General features: G+C 50.3%; 1 protein-coding gene across 1 annotated transcript in view; it reads right to left on the minus strand.

Annotated features, from left to right (window-relative positions):
* ACAP1 (ArfGAP with coiled-coil, ankyrin repeat and PH domains 1) overlaps positions 1-22,280 on the minus strand; it is a 50,020-nt gene that overhangs the window by 22,113 nt on the left and 5,627 nt on the right. Inside the window, exons 2-10 of the mRNA XM_083410213.1 lie at positions 18,850-18,907; positions 15,528-15,647; positions 11,321-11,374; positions 10,872-10,930; positions 9,240-9,423; positions 8,645-8,689; positions 7,369-7,464; positions 4,922-4,996; positions 4,416-4,525 (exon numbers count right to left, since the gene is read on the minus strand). Coding sequence (XP_083266339.1) covers positions 4,416-4,525; positions 4,922-4,996; positions 7,369-7,464; positions 8,645-8,689; positions 9,240-9,423; positions 10,872-10,930; positions 11,321-11,374; positions 15,528-15,647; positions 18,850-18,907 — 801 coding nt within the window. The remainder of the gene's footprint in view (positions 1-4,415; positions 4,526-4,921; positions 4,997-7,368; positions 7,465-8,644; positions 8,690-9,239; positions 9,424-10,871; positions 10,931-11,320; positions 11,375-15,527; positions 15,648-18,849; positions 18,908-22,280) is intronic.

A 22,280-nucleotide genomic window follows, 5' to 3' on the forward strand; every position in this document is an offset into this window, starting at 1 on the left:
GCAGCTATCCCAGAAGCCAGAACAGCAAGAGGGATTGCTGCTTTCACTGTGCAGCGATCCCTCTTGCTGTTCTGGCTTCTGGGTTTCAGAATATTTTTTTTCTTGTTTTCCTCCTCCAAAAACTAGGTGCGTCTTGTGGTCTGGTGCGTCTGATAGAGTGAAAAATACGGTACTTAATTCATTCCGGAGGTCCGTTCTTAACCTGAAACTGTTCGTAACCTGAAGCACCACTTTAGCTAACCCGAGGTACCACTGTCGCTTGTGCGCATGTGCACGGGCCTCCTCTGACCCGGATGTGCACAGGAAATAATGCCTGCACATGCGCACAAGCTGTTTCTGGTTATCCTCCAACCCAGAAGTGGGCAGCCGTGCAACACTGGTAAGAGCGGGCGGCGGGGGTCGCCACGGCCCAGATAAACGAGTCCCACGGGTCTTAGTTTGGGGAACCCTGAAAACGCACCAACAACTTATGCCTTATGAGGAACGGCTAAGGGAGCTGGGCATGTTTAGCCTGGAGAAGAGGAGGTTAAGGGATGATATGATAGCCATGTTCAAATATATAAAAGGATGTCACCTAGAGGAGGGAGAAAGGTTGTTTTCTGCTGCTCCAGAGAAGCGGACACGGAGCAATGGATCCAAACTACAAGAAAGAAGATTCCACCTAAACATTAGGAAGAACTTCCTGACAGTAAGAGCTGTTTGACAGTGGAATTTGCTGCCAAGGAGTGTGGTGGAGTCTCCTTCTTTGGAGGTCTTTAAGCAGAGGCTTGACAACCATATGTCAGGAGTGCTCTGATGGTGTTTCCTGCATGGCAGGGGGTTGGACTCGATGGCCCTTGTGGTCTCTTCCAACTCTATGATTCTATGAACTGAACTTAAAAATGGAAAGCGTAATGCTGGTGGTCAACAAAAGAGGTTCAAGACTGTCTCAAGGCAAATCTTTAAAAATGTAGTATAAACACCGACAATTGGGAAACACTGGCCTGCGAGCGCTCCAGTTGGAGAACAGCCTTGACCAAAGGTGTCGTGGGTTTTGAAGACACTCGAACTCAGGACGCAAGGGAGAAACACGCTAAGAGGAAGGCACGCTTGGCAAATCCACACCGTGATGGACTTCCGCCTGGAAACCAATGTCCCCACTGCGGAAGGACGTGTGGATCCAGAAATGGCCTCCACAGTCACTTACGGACTCATTGTTAAAACCGTGTTTATGGAAGACAATTTACTCGGCTACAAGGAGACTGCAGCCCCTCTGAGACTACGGAAGAAGCAGCTTTTGCCTGAGCTTCTAGGGCAGAAGGAAGCCGGGTGAAAGGATTAATCCCTGAGGGGTGGCTCATTTCTTTTCGTAAGAAAATGTTTTTTTATTAAAGATTTTCTGGGGGTAACAAAAGTGCAGTCATACCTCGGTTGCGTTTCAGGTTGCGTTTTCTCAGGTTACGGACCCACCGCAACCCGGAAGTACCGGAACAGGTTAATTCCAGGTTTTGGGGCTCGCGCATGCGCAGAAACGCCAAATCGCAACCCCCGCATGTGCAGACGTGCCGCTGCGGGTTGCGAACATGCATCGGATCACGTTTGCAACCGAAGCGTCCACTGTACACAAATCGTCTCTATTTTCAGATAGCAAAGTCCTTTCTACAGGTAAGTTATATTTGATGTGAGATTTTGATATTGTACACAGTATAAGGTTAGGGGGAGAAGGGAGTTGGGGAGAGAGAAGGGGGGTAGCAGACTTTCATTCTTTTACTACTACTACTACTAATAAAAATAATAATCATAATCATAATAATCATAATCATAATAATTTATCATTTATACCCCACCCATCTGGCTGGGTTTCCCCAGCTGCTCTGGGCGGCTTCCAACAGAATATTAGACTACGGTGGTACCTCAGGTTAAGTACTTAATTTGTTCCGGAGGTCCGTATTTAACCTGAAACTGTTCGTAACCTGAAGCACCACTTTAGCTAATGGGGCCTCCTGCTGCCGCCACGCCGCCGGAACACGATTTCTGTTCTTATCCTGAAGCAAAGTTCTTAACCTGAAGCACTATTTCTGGGTTAGCAGAGTGTGTAACCTGAAGCGTATGTAACCCGAGGTACCACTGTACAATAGTCTACATGGAATATGTGCCTAAGTTAAAGATGCTCAACTCAGAATCTCATAGGGCTGTGTTCCAAAGCTCCACCAATCGCAAGCCTCTTTCAGCTCAGAAATCCCACCCACCCCTGGAGCTGATTGGAGCTGAAGAGAGGGTGTGTGTGTGTTTTAACGTTTCTAGGGGCTGATGGGAGTTGTAGTCCAGAACATCTGGAAGGCAACCCGGTGCACAAAGGCTGAGCCTGATCTGAGGACACGTAAAGTTGTTCTCAAACTGAAGCTGAGTGGGCAGAGCAGTCTGGACCTTTGAAATTTACTCGGGAGTAACTTCAGAGAGTTAGATAACAGCCCGGATTGCAATGGAGCTAGATGAAGCCGCGTCAGCAAAAAGACAGTTGGAAAAGTATATTACGCAAACAAATCTGTATTCGACGGATGAAAGGTTATATGATTCCTGATATGATTGAGGATCGCAGAGCCAGAGACAAAGAAGTTTGGGGAGTTAAAATCAAGATGTGGAAATATGAAAATATCGCTGAGAGGCATGCTTCAAGGTTCAGACTATGGGAAGCCATAAAATTAATAATTACAATCTGGAAGATAATTTGACCTTTATTTTATTTTAGTTTTTTTATTTTTATTGGATTATGATTTGATATGTTAATTGGATTTATTTTACTGGAAAATGAATAAAAACGATCTAACAAAAAGAAAGAAATGATATTTACTCGGGAGAAACTGACTGGACCTCCGAGGTCTAGTCAATTTCACTTCTGAGGAAAACAACTGCGGCTTTGAGTAATAAAGATTTGACAGCAATATTTCCAAAGAAAACAAGGTGTACTTGAATTGGGGGTGGGTCTGTGCTTTTCTTTCCAAAGCCTAAAAGCACAGGTACGTCCTGACCTTTACAAATACTTTCAGAATAATGAGAGGCTTAAAAAACTGCTCCAGGTATTGGAAGAAGGGGGGGGGGGAGAGATGATACGCCTTGGGCACTAGCCAATAGGTGCTGATCCTGCACTTAGATAACGCGTATCGATTGCACCACAGACAGTCACGTTGCTAGGGGGCCGGTTATCGCTTGGAGGGCTGTGAAGATCTGCAAATCCAGTTTGGCCACAGGCCACTGGGTTAGCAGGGGAGGGGAGGGATGGTGGCGGAATGTGAGTAACCAGAGCAGCTGGCAACTCAAGCTGCAACCTGCTCATGAGGAATGTAAGGAAAGCCTTGCAGGTGGATCGTGCCCAGTATTCTGACCAGCCAGAGGCCTAGCAGACCCTGCAAGCAGCAACAACAGAGTGCAATGCAAACCAGTGAAGGCGGTGAAGGTCCTGTGTGAGTGTCTGGAGGCGGTTGGAGGATGGATGGCGGCTAACGGATTGAGGTTGAATCCTGACAAGACAGAAGTACTGTTTTGGGGGGACAGGAGGCGGGAAGGTGTGGGGGACCCCCTGGTCCTGAATGGGGCAACTGTGCCCCTGAAGGACCAGGTGCGCAGCCTGGGAGTCATTTTGGACTGACCGCTGTCCATAGAGGCGCAGGTCAGTTCTGTGTCCAGGGCAGCTGTTTACCAGCTCCATCTGGTGCCCAGGATGAGACCCTCTCTGCCCACAGACTCTCACCAGAGTGGTGCATGCTCTGGTTATCTCCCGCTTGGACTACTGCAATGCGCTCTATGTGGGGCTACCTTTGAAGGTGACCCGGAAACTGCAACTAATCCAGAATGCGGCAGCTAGACTGGGAACTGGGAGTGGCTGCCAAGACCACATAACACTGGTCTTGAAAGACCTAAATTGGCTCCCAGGACATTTCTGAGCACAATTCAAAGTATTGGTGCTGACCTAGAAAGCCCCAAACGGCCTCAAAGGCACAGTAGACCTCCATCGTTCGGCCCGGACACTGAGGTCCAGCTCCGAGGGTCTTCTGGCGGTTCCCTCCCTTAGAGAAGTGTTGTCACAGGGAACCAGGCAGAGGGCCTTCTCGGTGGTGGCACGGTGGTGGTTTCCCCAGCCACTCTGGGCGGCTTCCAACAAAGATTAAAAATACAATAAAACATCAGTCATTCAAAACTTCCCTAAACAGGGCTGCCTTCAGATGTCGTCTAAACGTCCGATAGTTACTTATCTCTTTGACATCTGCTGGGAAGGTGTTCCACAGGGCGGGTGCCACCACCGAGAAGGCCCTCTGCCTGGTTCCCTGTAACTTGGCTTCTCACAGCGAGGGAACCACCAGAAGGCCCTCGGAGGCATACAGGTATACAGGACTGAGGCCGTTTAGGGCTTTCAAGGTCAGACTGGGAGCCCTGCTCACCTGCTCCAGGTCTTGAAGGCATTGCTTGCTCTTTTGTAGAGGTAGCCTTCCATCACCACCCCTCCGGGCTCCGTACGGACCTCGGGAACAACGTCTTCCTGGGACAGGTCCTGGGGAAGAATGGGAGGGGGGCAGACCCACCTAATTAAAGAAAAGATGCCCAAAGACAAAGCCCAGCCACGATTCTATTCTTCTGATTTTGCCCAAGCCCCGCCCCTCGCTCCTAGACTCCTCCCACCCACCCACAAGCCCCGCCCTGTGGTGTTCCGCCCGCTGCCACAAGCCCCACCCCTTCACCCGCAAGCTCCGCCCACACTCCAAGTCTCAGGCGCTCCCCTGCCAAGCCCAGCCGAGTGCATTTCGGAACCCCGCCCCGAAGACTCCTCCCACCTGTCTCAAGCCCCGCCCCTTAGAACTTCTCCAAGCGGAAGCTCCGCCTCCCCTAACTGGGCGGCTTCCGTAAGGCAAAACTGAGGCACACACACACACACACACAGTGCTCAAACCTTTTGCTTGATCACGGCGTGCCTCTGCTCCATGTCTCGCTTCTCTCGGGCCGACTCCAGGACCAACTGATCGAGCTGGAGAAAGAGAGGGAGGGGAAATGAGGCCGGACGCCTGGGTCCCTTTCTCACACAAAAGTTTGCCTGCCATTCTCTGCCCGCCCCCCGCCCCCCTTCCAGCACACCGGACTGGGGAGGGAGGCCCATTCCAGCCAAAACAACAGATCTGGGGTCCACCCTGCAACACAGAATGTCACTTCTGCCAGAAAGACGGTGGAGCGAGATTTGAACTTGGAATAACCATAACTGGGGGGGGAAACAGATTTGAAAGGAGTTTAAGGGAGGAGCTTGGAAGGCTGAAAGGATGATGGGAGTCAATAATAATAATAATAATAATAATAATAATAATAATAATGTTTATTTATATCCCGCCCTCCCCAGCCGAAGCCGGGCTCAGAGTGGCTAACAACAGTAAAATGATAAAACATTCCAAAATCATTTCATTATAAATGATTATAAATGATCGACGGTTCGCCGATCTCCACATGTACTACAAATCCCATCATCCTGAGTCAGCTCAGCCGACTGCCCTGGATGATGGGTGCTGCAGTCCAACCGCGTCAGGCAACTCAAGGTCGAAGAATGCTGGCTCACAGCAGCCTTCGCCAACCCGGTGCCCTCCAGTTGTTCGTGCTGCGCTGGAGCATGGGACTTGTAGTCCAACATCGGGAGGCTATCGCATCTGCCAAGGCTGTAACAGCCTTCCGGAGGGCTTCCCGCGCGAGGGGAGCAACACCGGAAATAATCCACACTATACCTGCGGGAGTCACTTGCCACTAACCCTTACAGCTGCACCTCCGGCCATGTCAGGGTCCTAGTCCTCATTATGGGCTTGGAGAACCCAGAATCAGAAACCCCCAATTCCAGCATTTTCTTCCCAACATCCAAATCGTTTCCACCCGCCTCCAAGCTTTCCCTCTCGCCGGCCTTGCGATCACAGGCACTCTGCAAAGAATCTCCTATCGGACAAGCTGCCTACCTCGAAAATTCAGAAGCAGAGCTCAGAGGTTGCCGCATTTCGGCAGCCGGCATGGAATCTGCATTCCTGCATCCTGTTTTGATCTGATTCTTTGCTTCTTTGCTGACAGGGCTGGTTCTCCAGCTTCCCACCGCCCAAGCCAGCTTCCTCCCTCTCCCTCTAGCAGTTGCCAGGAGGCAAGCTGGAGAAAATCATAGCGAGAAGCCTGCCGAATCAGGCCAGTGGCCCATCTAGCCCAGCAAGCAGGATTCGAACTCAAGAGCGATTCCCCTGTCCTGCCGTTTCCAGCAAACCCCATCCAGAAGCTTCTCCTGGTTCTGAATGTAGCGACAGAGCATAGGAACTGCGGCTGGTAAACATCAATAGCTCTCGCTCCTCTGTGAATTTATCCAATCCTCTTTTACAGCCCACCCAGTGGCAGGGAGTTCCACAGTCTAACTGGGTATCTGTCCTAAATCTTCCAACACTCAGCTTTGTCGGTTTGTCTTTGAGTTCCAGGGTTATGACAGAGGAAGGAGAACGTTATCTCTTTCCTGCCTGCCCATCTCCCCGCCGCTTTCTTCGAACCCTGCACCTTGACAGATTAGAGAACTGGGCCAAAACAAACAAGATGAATTTTAACAGGGAGAAATGTAAAGTATTGCACTTGGGCAAAAAAAATGAGAGGCACAAATACAAGATGGGTGACACCTGGCTTGAGAGCAGTACATGTGAAAAGGATCTAGGAGTCTTGGTTGACCACAAACTTGACATGAGCCAACAGTGTGACGCGGCAGCTAAAAAAGCCAATGCAATTCTGGGCTGCATCAATAGGAGTATAGCATCTAGATCAAGGGAAGTAATCGTGCCACTGTATTCTGCTCTGGTCAGACCTCACCTGGAGTATACTGTGTCCAGTTCTGGGCACCACAGTTCAAGAAGGACACTGACAAACTGGAACGTGTCCAGAGGAGGGCAACCAAAATGGTCCAAGGCCTGGAAACGATGCCTTATGAGGAACGGCTAAGGGAGCTGGGCATGTTTAGCCTGGAGAAGAGGAGGTTAAGGGGTGATATGATAGCCATGTTCAAATATATAAAAGGATGTCACCTAGAGGAGGGAGAAAGGTTGTTTTCTGCTGCTGCTCCAGAGAAGCGGACACGGAGCAATGGATCCAAACTACAAGAAAGAAGATTCCACCTAAACATTAGGAAGAACTTCCTGACAGTAAGAGCTGTTTGACAGTGGAATTTGCTGCCAAGGAGTGTGGTGGAGTCTCCTTCTTTGGAGGTCTTTAAGCAGAGGCTTGACAACCATATGTCAGGAGTGCTCTGATGGTGTTTCCTGCTTGGCAGGGGGTTGGACTCGATGGCCCTGGTGGTCTCTTCCAACTCCATGATTCTATGATTCTATGACTCCACCGGGTGCTCACCTGAGCTGCCAGGTCCTTGCGATACTGCTCGAGCCGCTTCGCCGTCTGGAAGCCCTGCTCCAGGTAGAACGACTGAGCCTCCATGAACGTCAACATCTGGAAAAACAGGAAGCAGCTGCTGAAGTTACGAGTGTTCGCACCTGGCTCTTTGGCTGAAAAGAGCGGCGTACTATACGGTTGGTTAAAATGAGACAGCCCCGACGGCAGGCTTATAATCTTGAACAAAGAAAAGCACGACACGCAAGGAAAGGGGAATAGGGAGGGAAGAGGAGGAAAGCAAACTCGGGCACAGATTCCTAAATAGTTTTTGGCATAATCAGCAGGCGTAGAAAATGGTTCGGGGTAGGAGCTGGTCTGTTGGCAAAGTACAGTGGTGCCCCACAAGACGAATGCCTCGCAAGACAGAAAACCCGCTAGACGAAAGGGTTTTCCGTTTTGGAGGTACTTCGCAGGACGAATTTGCTATGGGCTTGCTTCGCAAGAAGAAAATGTCTTGCGATTCCTGGGGTTTTTTTTCCACTCCCCACCCCCTTTTTCTAAGGCACTAAGCTGCTAATAGCCTTTTAGCAGCTAATCCGCTAATCCCTTAAGCCTTTAATAGCTGCTAATAGCCACTAAACCGCTAATAGCGCTAATCCGCTAATGGGGTTGCTTCGCAAGACGAAAAAACCGCTAGACGAAGAGACTCGCGGAACGGATTCTTTTCGTCTTGCGAGGCACCACTGTACCAAACTTTTAGAAGACATCTGAAGGCAGCCCTGTTTAGGGAAGCTTTTAATGTTTAATAGGTTATTGTATTTTAGTGTTTTGTTGGAAGCCGCCCAGAGTGGCTGGGGAAACCCAGCCAGATGGGCAGGGTATAAATAAATTATTATTATTATTATTATTATTATTATTATTATTATTATTATTAGCTTTGATTTTAAAAGAAAAAGATTCGGGGGTCTGGGGTTGCCTAGAAGCCACCGTTGTTGTTTTTTTACTAGAAAAGCCTAGATAAGTGGGAGATGGCTATAGGCCATAGGCTATAGGGGGAACTCTGCGTGTGCTCAGAGGTACCCTCATTTCTAGATGTGCTTCAGAACTAAGCCTGAAAACAGGCTGAGGCTGAATTGAGGGTGGGCGACCCAGTTTTTCCAACGCGCCACACAGTACAGGTACACAGCCAAAGAACCAGGATTTAACCCCCTGGTCCATAGCTGGCCGGGGCTGATGGGATTTGTAGTCCAAAATTTCTGGCTAGCCAACACCGAACCACAAACCATCGGCTACTCACAAACTTCAGGATCTCAAACTTCTTCTTCGACTGGATCACGTTGATCTGAAAGACAGAGAAGAAATTCTTCCAATTTTTTTCTTTTTGCAATTTTTCTTCTTATTTTTTTCTTTTTCTTTTCCCCTTTTTGTTCTTTTTTTATATGTGTGTGCTTATCTGAAAAAATATGTATGTATGTATTTTGCTTGTATTTTGCAATAATTATGTTAAATAAAATTTTATTTTTTATTTTTATTTGTAAAAAAGAAAGACAGAGAAGCCCGTTCGTTGGTTAAGAAAATGATGTGTCTGTGGTTATTCCTGTGTGTAATTTGGTATACCGGTATGCGTTTTCTCTTTCTTCTTCTTTTCTTTCTGTATCAATAAAAATAAATAAATAAACAAAAAACAAGCAAAAGGGGAGCCCCGCCCCTTTGCCCTGGCTCCGCCCCCACAAAACGGCACCCCAACGAGGTTGACCCGAAGGGAACGCCCTCTTTGCATTGAGAAAGGCCCCCAAGACCCAGGTGAAATCAGACAGGAGGGGGAATCTGCTGCTCCGTCCCCAGAGCCGAGGAGGGAACCCAGGAGTTCGAGCTGCCTGCTGGAGGCCCACCTGCAGCACGTAGTCGAGGGCTCGGGCACGGAAGGTGGTTCGGGCGGCTTTCAGGGCGACCACGGCCTCCTCCGCCTCATGGTGGCGCCGCCGCGGCACCTCGGCGTTGTGGTGCAGGGCGCTGGACAGGCTTTCGCTGCCACGTTCGAATTCCTTCCGGGTCTCCTTGAACTGCTTCATGTCCCTGAAACACACGTTTTCGTTGTATGGCAAAACGGCAAGGAGACATATTGGATCGGGCGCGGGAACCAGCTTTTCTGGAGACGCGAGGGGGCTGGGATGGATGAGTTTTGGAGGGCCCCCTCTCCCAGCTCTACAATTCCACGAGGTCAGATTACATCGGCGGTTATGCCCCTCTACTTTTGTAGCTACCCAGAGCGGCTGGGGTAACGCAGTTAGATGGGTGGGGTACAAATAATAATGAAATAAAATAAAATAAAATAAAATAAAATAAAATAAAATAAAATAAAATATTATTATTATTATTATTATTATTATTATTATTATTATTATTACTATTAATATAAGCAACGTAGCAGAGGCCCCACACTCCTCTTTCGCACCGTACATAATAAATGTATGCCAATCTACCAAAAATGTTTACTAAAATCTATGGGATGATTAGCTGAAAGGTTTCAGCTCTCAGGAACTCCTGGCATAATAATAATAATAATAATAATAATAATAATAATAATAATAATAATAATAATAATTTATAATAAATTTTATTTATACCCCGCCCTCTCCGGCTCAGGGTGGTTAACACCAGTACAATTTGGCGCTGGCAGCTGCCCAAACCACAACTGCCCACAAAATCTAAAGCTTTACATCAGAGGTCAGCAAACTTTTTCAGCAAAGGGCCGGTCCACTGCCCCTCAGTCCTTGTGGGGGGCCGGACTGTATTTTGAAAAAATAAATAAAAATGAACGAATTCCTATGCCCCACAAATAACCCAGAGATGCATTTTAAATAAAGGGACACATTCTACTCATGGAAAAACAAACTGATTCCCGGACCGTCTGTGGGCCGGACTGAGAAGGCGATTGGGCCAGATCCAGCCCCTGGGCCTTAGTTTGCCTACCCATGCTTTACATGCATTACAGGGAAGCAGGCAGAGGGCCTTCTTGGTGGTGGCGCCCGCCCTGTGGAACGCTCTCCCACCAGATGTCAAAGAGAACAACAACTACCAGACTTTTAGAAGACAGCCCTGTTTAGGGAAGCTTTTAATGTTTGATTCATTACTGTATTTTAATATTTTGTTGGAAGCCGCCCAGGGTGGCTAGGGTATAAATAATAAATTATTAATTATTATTATTATTATGGCTTCCAATTTTCTCTTTCATGGTGAAGGGCTCCGGAAAGTGTTAGCTGGGCGTTTGTAGCAGGCAGCTGCTGCAAAAAGGGGACCTTATAAGCTCAAGTTGTACATGTGATCTGTGGGACTCACTGCCACAAGATGTGAGAGTGCCTATTGGATCCACCCTCAAAGACCAAACACGAGAAAGGTTCGACACCCTCCCCCTTTGAAACGCCCTCCCCCACACAGTCGACCTGTAGCTGCCTTCCTTCTAGTACCCCCCACCCCGCAAAAAACCAACCCTTCGGAGCAGGCGCCCCAATCACAATACATACTCTTTCAACAGACTCTGCAGCTGATGTTTGAGGGACTGTTGCGTCGTATCCAGAAGCTCCTACGACAAAGAAAGGCAGGAAGATAAAAGGGCCGCCGTTCACCTCCAAGTAGGGCTGCTGCCAGTCCGTGTAGGGACTATTGAGCTATCAGATCAGCATAAGGTAGCTTCCTCTGCTGGGTTAAAACCAGAGCTTACAGGACTCTGCCTCCTTTGCGCATGAAAATGTCCAGGGTCCAACCCCTGCTATGGCCAGCCAGGTTGGGAATCTCCCTTCACCGAGAGCTGCTGCCAGCCAGTGCAGGCTAGATGGACCGGTGTTCTCGACTCCTTCCTAGGTTCTCAACCTTTCCCCACCCACATTTGGAGGGTGACAGAGCGGCTGAGCACCCTTTGGGAAAGAGGAAGGCGCAGGGGGAGGGCGATGGAAAGGTGGGTGACGCCGCTCACCTCGTGGCCGTCAATCATCTTCTTCAAGCTCTCGGAAAACTTCTCAAGGCACTCCTGGAAAACAAGGGGAACCGCAGGGTTGGAAGGGAGGGCCCTTCAAAGGTCATCCGGCCCAACCCCGCCTGCGACGCGGGAGCAAATCAAGCAAGGAAGAGAGGCGTTGGGCAGAGGGCACAGAGTTTAGGATCTCCCGGTACCCCTGCTTACGATCTGGGGATCAGAGCAGAGACGGAAGGCCCGTTGCAGGCTGGAATCTGCAACGCTAGCCCCAAAATTTTAAAAAACCAAGTTTCTAGATCTCATTTTTTCCCCGTAATTTTTTTTTTAGAGCTCGTTGTGGGCTGCAGAAATATCCAAGCAGGCTCCAAATTTAGAGGCTGGCCCTCGGCTCCCCCAGGCTTAAGAACTTCCCGTTTCGCCCGCCACAAACAGCCCTCGGTTTGCTGAGAGGGAAGTGGTGGGCGCTGCTGTATGACTTGAAACCACAACTTCTAATGCAAAAGCCCTTTCGGTCCGGCTACTCATGACAAAGTGGCGGAAAAGCAATGTGCGGTCACCTAAACACCCCCCCAACACACATGCGGCAAAAACACGCAGCGGCGGTGCGCGTCAGTATAGCTTCCTGCCCATACATTCAACACTCACAAGTGGTGTTGGGGGATGAGTGTTCAGACCCCTGGGCTCTCACTTGTGGGGTGCCTCAGGGTTCTGTCCTCTCCCCCATGCTTTTTAACATCTACATGCAGCCGCTGGGAGAGATCATCAGGAGGTTTGGGCTGGGTGTCCATCAATATGCGGATGATACCCAGCTCTACCTCTCTTTTAAATCAGAACCAGTGAAGGCGGTGAAGGTCCTGTGTGAGTGTCTGGAGGTGGTTGGAGGATGGATGGCGGCTAATGGATTGGGGTTGAATCCTGACAAGACAGAAGTGCTGTTTTGGGGAGACAGGAGGCGGGTGGGTGTGGAGGACTCCCTGGTCCTGAATGGGGCAACTGTGCCCCTGAAGGAGCAGGTGCGCAGCCTGGGAGTCATTTTGGACGCACCGCTGTCCATGGAGGCACAGGTCAAATCTGTATCCAGGGCAGCTGTTTACCAGCTCCATCTGGTACACAGGATGAGACCCTCCCTGCCTGCAGACTATCTCGCCAGAGTGGTGCAGACTCTAGTTATCTCCCGCTTGGACTACTGCAATGTGCTCTACGTGGGGCTACCTCTGAAGGTGACTAAGAAACTGCAATTAATGCAGAATGTGGCAGCTAGACTGCTGACTGGGAGTGGCTGCCTGGACCACATAACACCGGTCCTGAAAGATCTGAATTGGCTCCCAGTACGTTTCTGAGCACAATTCAAAGTGTTGGTGCTGACCTTGAAAGCCCTAAACGGCCTCAAAGGCCCAGTAAACCTGAAGGAGCGTCTCCATCACCATTGTTCAGCCCGGACACTGAAGTCCAGGGCCTCCTGGTGGTTCCCTCACTCCGAGAAGTGAGGTTACAGGGAACCAGGCAGAGGGCCTTCTCGGTGGTGGCGCCTGCCCTGTGGAACGCCCTCTCTTCAGATGTGAAGGAAATAAACAGCTATCCTCTCTTTAAAAGACATCTGAAGCCAGCTCTGTTTAGGGAAGTTTTTAATATTTAGCGCTGTATTGTTTTTAACACTTGATTGGAAAGCCGCCCAGAGTGGCTGGGGAAACTCAGCCAGATGGCCGGGGTATAAATAATATTTGTTACAACTTTCCTCCTCCCAAAAAGGAAACCTGGGAACTGCAGTTTGCGGCGGTTGCTGGGAGTTATAGTTTGGCGAAGGGGAGAACTACAGTTCCCAGGTTCCTCTCGGGGGGGGGGGGAGTCATGCGCTTTAAGTGCACAGTGTCGCACACAGCCTGTTTCCTATGTTCCTGTTTCAGGCTGCTGTTCCGCGGCAGGACACATGCCTGGCATGCAGAAGGTTTTAGGTTCAATCCCCAACAGCACGTCCGGGTAGGGCTGGCAAAAAGACTTGAAATCTTAGAGAGTTGCTGCTAGCCGCATACCGTATTTTTTGCTCTATAGGACGCACTTTTCCCCTCCAAAAATTAAGGGGAAATGTGTGTGAGTCCTATGGAGCGAATGCAGGCTCCTGGGCTTCAGCAATAGCAACGCGAAGCCTCCGAAGCGCAGAGGAAGCGCTCCCTCCGAGCTCTGGAGGCTTTGCATTGCTATCGCTGAAGCCTGGAGAGCGAGAGGGGTCGGTGCGCACTGACCCCTCTTGCTCTCCAGGCTTCAGGGATAGCCGCCTGAAGCCTGCGGAGCGCAGCACAGGTTCTCCTGGCTTCAGCAAAAGGAACCCGAAGCTTGTGGAGCACAGCGGAAACTCGGGCTGCACTCCGAAGGCTTCAGGGATCTTTGAGTCCCCACAAGCTCGGGGGGCAGCGGGAAGGCTGTGCGCAGCCTTTGCACTGCTCCCCGACCTGGTCTTTGAGGCCGGCAGTGGGGGAAAGCAGCGCTTCCCCTGCCAGCCCCAAAGAGCAGGTCGAAAGGAACCTGAAGCCTCCGGAGCCCAGCGGGAACTCCCTCCACGCTCCTGAGGCTTGGGGTTGCCTTCACTGAAGCCTGGAGAGCGAGAGGGGTCAGTGCGCACCGACTCCTCTCGCTCTCCAGGCTTCCAAGGTAGCCGCCTGAAGCCTCCAGAGCGGAGGCTTCCGGTTGCCTTCACTGAAGGCGACTGAACGCACCTTGAACGCACCTTGTTTTAGAGGGGGAGAACAAGAAAAAAAATTCTCCCCCTCTCTGCGCAGCGCCCCTTCAGCGAAGCGGCAGGAGAAATGGAAGGGGCTCCGTTTCTCCTGCCGCTTCGCTGAAGGGGCGCTGGGCAGAGGGGGAGAATTTTTTTTCTTGTTCTCCCCCTCTAAAACAAGGTGCGTCCTATGGTTGGGGGCGTCCTATAGCGCGAAAAATACGGTAGGTAGCAACAAAACAGTTTCCATCTCTTTTTAGTTCAGCGCCGATTTTATGTGGACATTAAAAAAAACTTGTTTAAAAAGGCTTCTATTGATAGTTCTAATTTCAGGTAGGTAACCGTGCTGGTTCTGACGCAGTCGAAATAAAAATAATAAAAAATTGTCCAGTAGCACCTTAGAGACCAACTAAGTTTGTTCTGGTATAAGCTTTCATATCTGAAGAAGTGTGCATGCACACGAAAGCTTATACCCAGAACAAACTTAATTGGTCTCTGAGGCGCTACTGGGAAATTTTTTAAGTTTATTTTATTTTTATTTTTATAGTTCCTGTTATACAAAAATCTCCAAATGGGTCCGAACTTCAATGTCTAAAACTGGTAGAGATCACGCTAAGGGTGGCCAAATTCTGTGCAACTGCCATAAAACTGTACTACCAAAATGATTAAGGTTTTAAATGATAATTTTAGGTTATATTTGAGTGACCAAGATTTAATATATATTTTTTAACTGCTGCTATATCTGAATTGTCTCTGTTATACCCAATTGCAATTCATTGTATTCCTGTTGTGTTTTATGATTTTCCTGATATTGTAAGTGACCTGGAACTGGTCTGTGACTGTAATAATAAAATTCTATTCTATTTTGATAGTTCTCTCGTTTCATTCTCACGTAAATTGCTTTGGCGGTTGTTGCTTTTTTATAAAAACAACACTCAAGCGGCATGTAACTTTTACAGAGTAAAACAAATAAGTAAGAAACGCCGCATCAGGTGGAACCTGAAAGATCGGGCTTCCCTAGCCCCCAGGCGCTCGCCAGCGAAGGGCACTCTGCGCATGCTCAGAGGCACAGCTAAGCCCCCGGCTGTGAAAACAGGTTCTAGGGGGTGGAAAACCAGCTCCAGGTCACCCAGTCGCCCTGCCCCACTCCCAGACCTTGCCCTCAAATAAAATGGCGCAATTAGGTGATTAATGATGTTTACCTGCACCTGGTCACCTCGCCGCTAAGCCAACGCTCCCCCCCCCCGAAAAAAAGGTGTGCCCAAAAATCTTGTGACCCCCCCAGGCCTCGGCAAAACCCGTCTTTCAAGCCCAGTGGCTTGGGCAGGCTAGCGCAGGCAAGAAAACAACCTTTCCCTTTTCCCCACCCCACATTTGAACGAGATGCCCCCCCATTGGTATCTGGGCTCGCGCACCTTTCCTCTTCCCTCCTCCTCCGCCTTTCCTCCAGGCACGACTGCCCTTCCCCCCCACACACACACACAGCAAACTTACGCTCATCATGGTGTCCCCCGGGGAATTCTGAGACAGCTCCTGGACCCCGGAGACGAAATTCTTGCTGTGGGTGCAGTATTGCCGCCCCGAATCCAGCATCGTGGTGCAGAGTTTGAGGAGCTGGGGGGGTGGGCAGGAGAGAGGGGGCAACGAACAGAGAGGTCAGGCAACGCGAGAGACGGGCAGGGGTGCCAGCCAACGCGAGCCCGCTGCACAGGAAGGCAGACCAATAATAAATAATTTTATTTATACCCCACCCTCCCCAGGCTCAGGGCAGGTAACACCAATAAAATCACAGTAAAAATCTAATAGGGGAAAATGGAGGGGGGGCAATTTAAAATACAGGTTAAAATGCAATTTAAAATGCAGCCTCGTTTTAAAAGTACCCAATAAATCAAGCCCGTAAGGGGAGGGAAACATAAGGGTCAGACTGAGTCCAAACCAAAGGCCAGGAGGGAGAGACCCCATCGCTCGTGGTCCATACAAATCGGCACCCCCCCAACGGCTTCAGAAACCCCATAAATACACATCTCTTCGCCCAGGCATTCCCTGTCCCATAAGACCGGACCCTGTCGCTACCGAATTTCTGTTCTTACGATGCGGTTCGTAAATAAGCCGCAAGCTTTTCACAGCCGTGAATAAGCAACGGTGATATTTTGTTTATTCGTTGAATTTGCAACCCCACCAAAGAGCTCAAGATGGCAGCTACGTGGCCCCTCCCACCTCCCAATTTATTCCGCACAACCTTGCGAGGTAGGCCAGTTAAGGGTCATGGCTACGTGGAGATTTGAACCCAGGTCTCCCAAGGTCCCGGCCCGACACTCTAACCGCTACATTGCAAACCGCCCTCTGGTCCTGGGATGAAAGGCGGTGTAGCCTTTTAGCAGCTAATCCGCTAATCCCTTAAACCTTTAATAGCCGCTAAACCGCTAATAGCGCTAATCCGCTAATGGGCTTGCTTCGCAAGACGAAAAAATCGCTAGACGAAGAGACTCACGGAATGGAAAAGAATCCGTTCCGTAAGTCTCTTCGTCTTGCGAGGCACCACTGTAATAATACACCACTGTAATAATACACCACACTGAGTAGGCAAGGAAATTGAGTCCAATGGGACTCGGCAGGGCTTGTGAATAAATAAGGATGCTGCAAAGCCATCCTCTTTTTGCACTGGAAGAGGGACCAGATCCAGCTCTCGAATTCTAGGATCCCTCATGTTTAAACACAGCACACTTGCATTTAAGAGGTTGGGATCCGGCGGCATTCATGATGCCACAGGAATCCCATCAGTCTGCAAAGCCAGAGGCTGACTGCGATGCAGGCCGGAGCCTGTCTGTGCCTGAACAACCACAGATTCTCCCCACAGATTCTCACAGCCTATGCCCACCTCACAGGAGGATCAGGGGAGATCAGGGGAGAGAGAACCAGAGTTTTTCCTCTGAGGAAAAACAGGATCTTTAAAAATGGAAATTCGGGTGGAAAAAAATTGTGTATACAGTGGTACCTCGCAAGACGAATGCCTCGCAAGACGAAAAACTCGCAAGACGAAAGAGTTTTTTGTTATTTGAGTTGCTTCGCAAGACGAATTTCCCTATGGGCTTGCTTCGCAAGACGAAAACGTCTTGCGCCTTTTTCTTAAAATGCATTCCTATGGGAAACCGTCAATGCATTTCCTATGGTAAACCGTGCTTCGTAAGACGAAAAATTCACAAGACGAAAAAACTCGCAGAACGAATTAATTTCGTCTTGCGAGGCACCACTGTATATAGAGTCATACCTCGGGTTACAGACGCTTCAGGTTGCGTTTTGTCAGGTTAAGGACCCGCCGAAACCCAAAAGTATCAGAGCGGGTTACTTCTGGGTTTTGGGGGTCGCACATGCGCAGAAGCACTATATTGCGCTTTGCGCATGTGCAGAAGTGCCGAATCGCAACCGCGTGTGTGCAGACGCGCCGGTGCGGGTTGCGAATGTCCATCCCGCACAGATCACATTCACAACCCGAGCGCCCCCTGTACAGTGGTACCTCGGAAGCCGAACGGAATCCGTTCCGGAAGTCTGTCCGACTTCCAAAATGTTCGGAAACCAAGGCACGGCTTCTGATTGGCTGTAGGAAGCCCTCCTGCAGCCAATCGGAACCCAAGGAGGACATTCAGGTTCTAAAGATTGTTCGCAAACCGGAACACTCACTTCCGGGTTTGTGGCGTGGGGAGCCAAAAATTCGACTCGCAAGGGTTCAGGAGCCAAGATATGACTGTATTTTTAAAATCAGGGGAAAGAACAAATGCAGAGTACAGTGGTACCCCGCAAGACGAATGCCTCAGAAGACAAAAAACCCGCTAGACGAAAGGGTTTTTCGTTTTCTGAGGTGCTTCGCAAGACGGATTTTTCTAAGGGCTTGCTTCGCTAGACGAAACAGCCCTGCCTCTCCTGTCATGGCGACGGTCACTGCACGCACGCTCGCTCGCTTCCCCGCTCCTCCGGCTCCCTCCCACCTTCCGGCTGACGGTTAGTGCCTCGCGCCGCTGCCCACCGCCCTCGCACGCTCCCCTCAGGAGCCGTTGCCGCCAGCAGCCAGCGTTGCAGCCGGAGTCGCGCTCCTGAGCCCCGCCGCCCTCCAGCAGCCGCGTCGCGCGGTGTCCACAAGGCGCAGGTGAGTCCAAGGACCGGCTGCAGCAGCTGCCCTGCTTCTCCCCACCCCTCCCCGCCGTGGTGCTTCGCAAGACGAAAAAACTCGCTCTACGAAAAAACTCGCGGAACGAATTAATTTCGTCTTGCGAGGCACCACTGTATTCCCTGTTCATCGCCCCCACTTTCATTTCTCTTCCCCTACGCAGTCTCCCCTCTGTTGCATTTTATTACTACAGTGGGCGCTCGGAGGCACGTTCGCAATCCGCAGCATCGCGTCTGCGCACGTGAAGGTTGCGATTTGGCGCTTCTGCGCATGGACCACTGCCGAAACCCAGAAGTAACCCGTTCCGGTACTTCCGGGTTTCGGCGGGTCCGCAACCCGAAAAAACACAACCTGAAGCGTCTGTAACCTGAGGTATGACTGTATTTCAAATGACAGTTGTTTTTGCCTTGCAAGGCCTGCACGGTGTGGTCCCCGGATAGGTCTAAGGATGCTTCATCCCATGTGACCCCCAAAGCCCCTCCGCCCTTTCTGGGTTTTTACAGCCGTGTCAATAAGCTTTTCTGCTCCAGCTTGTGGGGAGGAATTTGCCGTTTCCCCAGGAGCGAGTCCTTCTATCGACAAGAGAAGGAGCCCTTTGCAAAGTCTCCCACCGCACAGCTCAGCACCCTTGCAAGCCGATCGCTGCTTCCTCACCTTTTCCAGCTGAGACTCCAAAGCAGAGACCTCCGTTTCCACCGTCTCAATGGCAGCCCTGAGGTTGGGGGGCGAGGGAAATAAGAGGGAGGAGAAAAATATCAGCACAGGTGCATAACCGGGATTTAACATGGGTTCAAGGTCTGCATCAGCCACAGACCTAATAATAATAATAATAATAATAATAATTATAATAATAATAATAATAATATTTATACCCCGCCCATCTGGCTGAGTTTCCCCAGCTACTCTGGGCGGCTCCCAATCGAGTGTTAAAAACAATACAGGGTTAGATATTAAAAACTTCCCTAAACAGGGCTGCCTTCAGATAAGATAGCAGCTTATTTCCGTGACATCTGTAGGGAGGGTGTTCCACAGGGTGGGTGCCACTACCGAAAAGGCCCTCTGCCTGGTTCCCTGTAACTTCACTTCTCGCAATGAGGGAACTGCCAGAACGCCCTCGGTGCTGGACCTCAGCGTCCGGGCAGAACGATGGGGGTGGAGACGCTCCTTCAGGTCTACTGGGCCGTTTAGGGATTTCAAGGTCAGCACCAACACTTTGAATTGTGCCTGAAAACGTACTAGGAGCCAGTGTAGGTCTTTCAAGAGTGGTGTTATGTGGTCTCGGCGGCCGCTCCCAGTCACCAGTCTAGCTGCCGCATTCTGGATTAGTTGTAGTTTCCGGGTCACCTTCAAAGGTAGCCCCACGTAGAGCGCATGGCAGTAGTCCAAGCAGGAGATAACCAGAGCATGCACCACTCTGGAGAGACAGTCTGCGGGCAGGGAGGGTCTCATCCTGCGCACCAGATGGAACTGACCTGCGCCTCCATGGACAGCGGTGAGTCCAGAATGACTCCCAGGCTGCACACCTGCTCCTTCAGGGGCACAGTTGCCCCATTCAGGACCAGGGAGTCCCCCACACCCACCCGCCCCCTGTCCCCCCAAAACAATACTTCTGTCTTGTACGTGGTCTGGGGGAAACCATTCACTCTGCCTCTATTTCCCACTTTACGTATGAAGATTATACCAGTTGCTGGAAACTGTAGAATGCGGAGAGTGCTCTCGCACTCAGCTCCCGCTTCCCAGCTTCTCTAAACACGAGGCAAGTGTTTAGCCACCAGAACATCACCTCCCATTTTATCCTTTCCACTGGCAAATGGGTCTTGCCATCAAAAAGCTCTTCCTAATGTTTCGTCAGAATCGCCCTTCATAAAATCATAGAATCATAGAGTTGGAAGAGACCACAAGGGCCATCGAGTCCAACCCCCTGCCAAGCAGGAAACACCATCAGAGCACTCCTGACATATGGTTGTCAAGCCTCTGCTTAAAGACCTCCAAAGGAGGAGACTCCACCACACTCCTTGGCAGCAAATTCCACTGTCAAACAGCTCTTACTGTCAGGAAAGTTCTTCCTAATGTTGAGGTGGAATCTTCTTTCTTGTAGTTTGGATCCATTGCTCCGTGTCCGCTTCTCTGGAGCAGCAGAAAACAACCTTTTATATATTTGAACATGGCTATCTTATCACCCCTTAACCTCCTCTTCTCCAGGCTAAACCTGCCCAGCTCCCTTAGCCGTACCTCATAAGGCATCGTTTCCAGGCCTTTGACCATTTTGGTTGCCCTCCTGGACACGTTCCAGTTTGTCAGTGTCCTTCTTGAACTGTGGTGCCCAGAACTGGACACAGTACTCCAGGTGAGGTCTGACCAGAGCAGAATACAGTGGCACTATTACTTCCCTTGATCTAGATGCTATACTCCTTCTTGAAACTCAAATCCATTGGATTGGGTCCTACCCTCTGAAGCAGGAGAAAAACAAGCTTGCTCCTTCTTCCATGGGGCGGCCCCCCAGATATTTGAAGATGGTTCTCATATCTCCTCTTTTTCAGGCTAAACATACCCAGCTCCTTCAACCACTCCTCATATAGCTCGGTTTCCAGACCCTTGTTCATCTTGGTCGCCCTCCTCTGCACACCTTCCAGCAGGCTCTCCTTTTTAAAATTATGTATTTTATCAGATCCCGCAGGGCCCTGGTCTCATGAGACAGAGCGTTCCACCAGGCTGGAGCCAATGTTGAAAAGGCCCTGGCTCTGGTTGAGGCTAATCTAACTTCCTTACGGCCTGGGACCTCTAAAGGTAAAGGTAAAGGGACCCCTGACCATTAGGTCCAGTCGTGGCCGACTCTGGGGTTGCGGCGCTCATCTCGCTTTACTGGCCGAGGGAGCCGGCGTACAGCTTCCGGGTCATGTGGCCAGCATGACTAAGCCGCTTCTGGCGAACCAGAGCAGCGCACGGAAATGCCGTCTACCTTCCCACCAGAGTGGTACCTATTTATCTACTTGCACTTTGACGTGCTTTCAAACTGCTAGGTGGGCAGGAGCAGGGACCGAGCAACGGGAGCTCACCCCGTCATTGCGGGGATTCAAACCGCCGACCTTCTGATCGGCAAGCCCTAGGCTCTGTGTTTTAACCCACAGCGCCACCCGCGTCCCTCTAGGGTGATCTGGGACCTCTAGGGTGTTGCTATTTATGGACCTTAAGGTCCTCCGTGGGGCATACCAGGTAGCAGGACAAGAACTTGCAAGAAAAGACCATCTGTGCAGGAGCTAGGAAGGGGAGCCCAGGAGCTGAGCTTAGGGGCAAAGTAGTGTTTTAGAAGCACCTTCGTTCTTCTCCGCCAACCCTGAAAGCTGCCTTGCGGTCGCTTCGCAAGCTTCCTGCCTCGGCCGGAGTTGCGACCACTTCCTGCCAGTTGCCTGGAAACCTTTCCTATCCACAGCGACCTGGTTTTGCCGCGCACGAAGAGACGTTCTCAGAGTGACAAGCGACTACTATTATTTATTAAATTTGAATGCCGCCCTGTACCCGTAGGTCTCAGGGCAGCTTGCAACACAAAACCGCAACATTAAAAAACAACAGCACACATACACACAATATAAAAGGCCCCGTCTGCACCATGGCTTCCCCCTCCTCCTGCCCAAGGAATCCTGGGAATTGTAGTTTGCTAAGGGGGCTGAGACCCCTAAAAAGCAGAGACATCACCTTGCCAACAAAGGTCCGTATAGTTAAAGCTCTGGTTTCCCCAGTAGTGATGGATGGAAGTGAGAGCTGGACCATAAAGAAGGCTGAGCGCCCAAGAATGGATGCTTTTGAATTCTGGTGCTGGAGGAGACTCTTGAGAGTCCCATGGACTGCAAGAAGATCAAACCTCTCCATTCTGAAGGAAATCAGCCCTGAGTGCTCCCTGGAAGGACGGATCCTGAAGCTGAGGCTCCAAGACTTTGGCCACCTCATGAGAAGAGAAGACTCCCTGGAAAAGACCCTGATGCTGGGAAAGATGGAGGGCACAAGGAGAAGGGGACGACAGAGGACGAGATGGTTGGACAGTGTTCTCGAAGCTACCAGCATGAGTTTGACCAAACTGTGGGAGGCAG

This window comes from Podarcis tiliguerta (genome assembly GCF_965153285.1).
Source record: "Podarcis tiliguerta genome assembly, chromosome: 13".
NCBI lineage: Eukaryota > Metazoa > Chordata > Lepidosauria > Squamata > Lacertidae > Podarcis > Podarcis tiliguerta.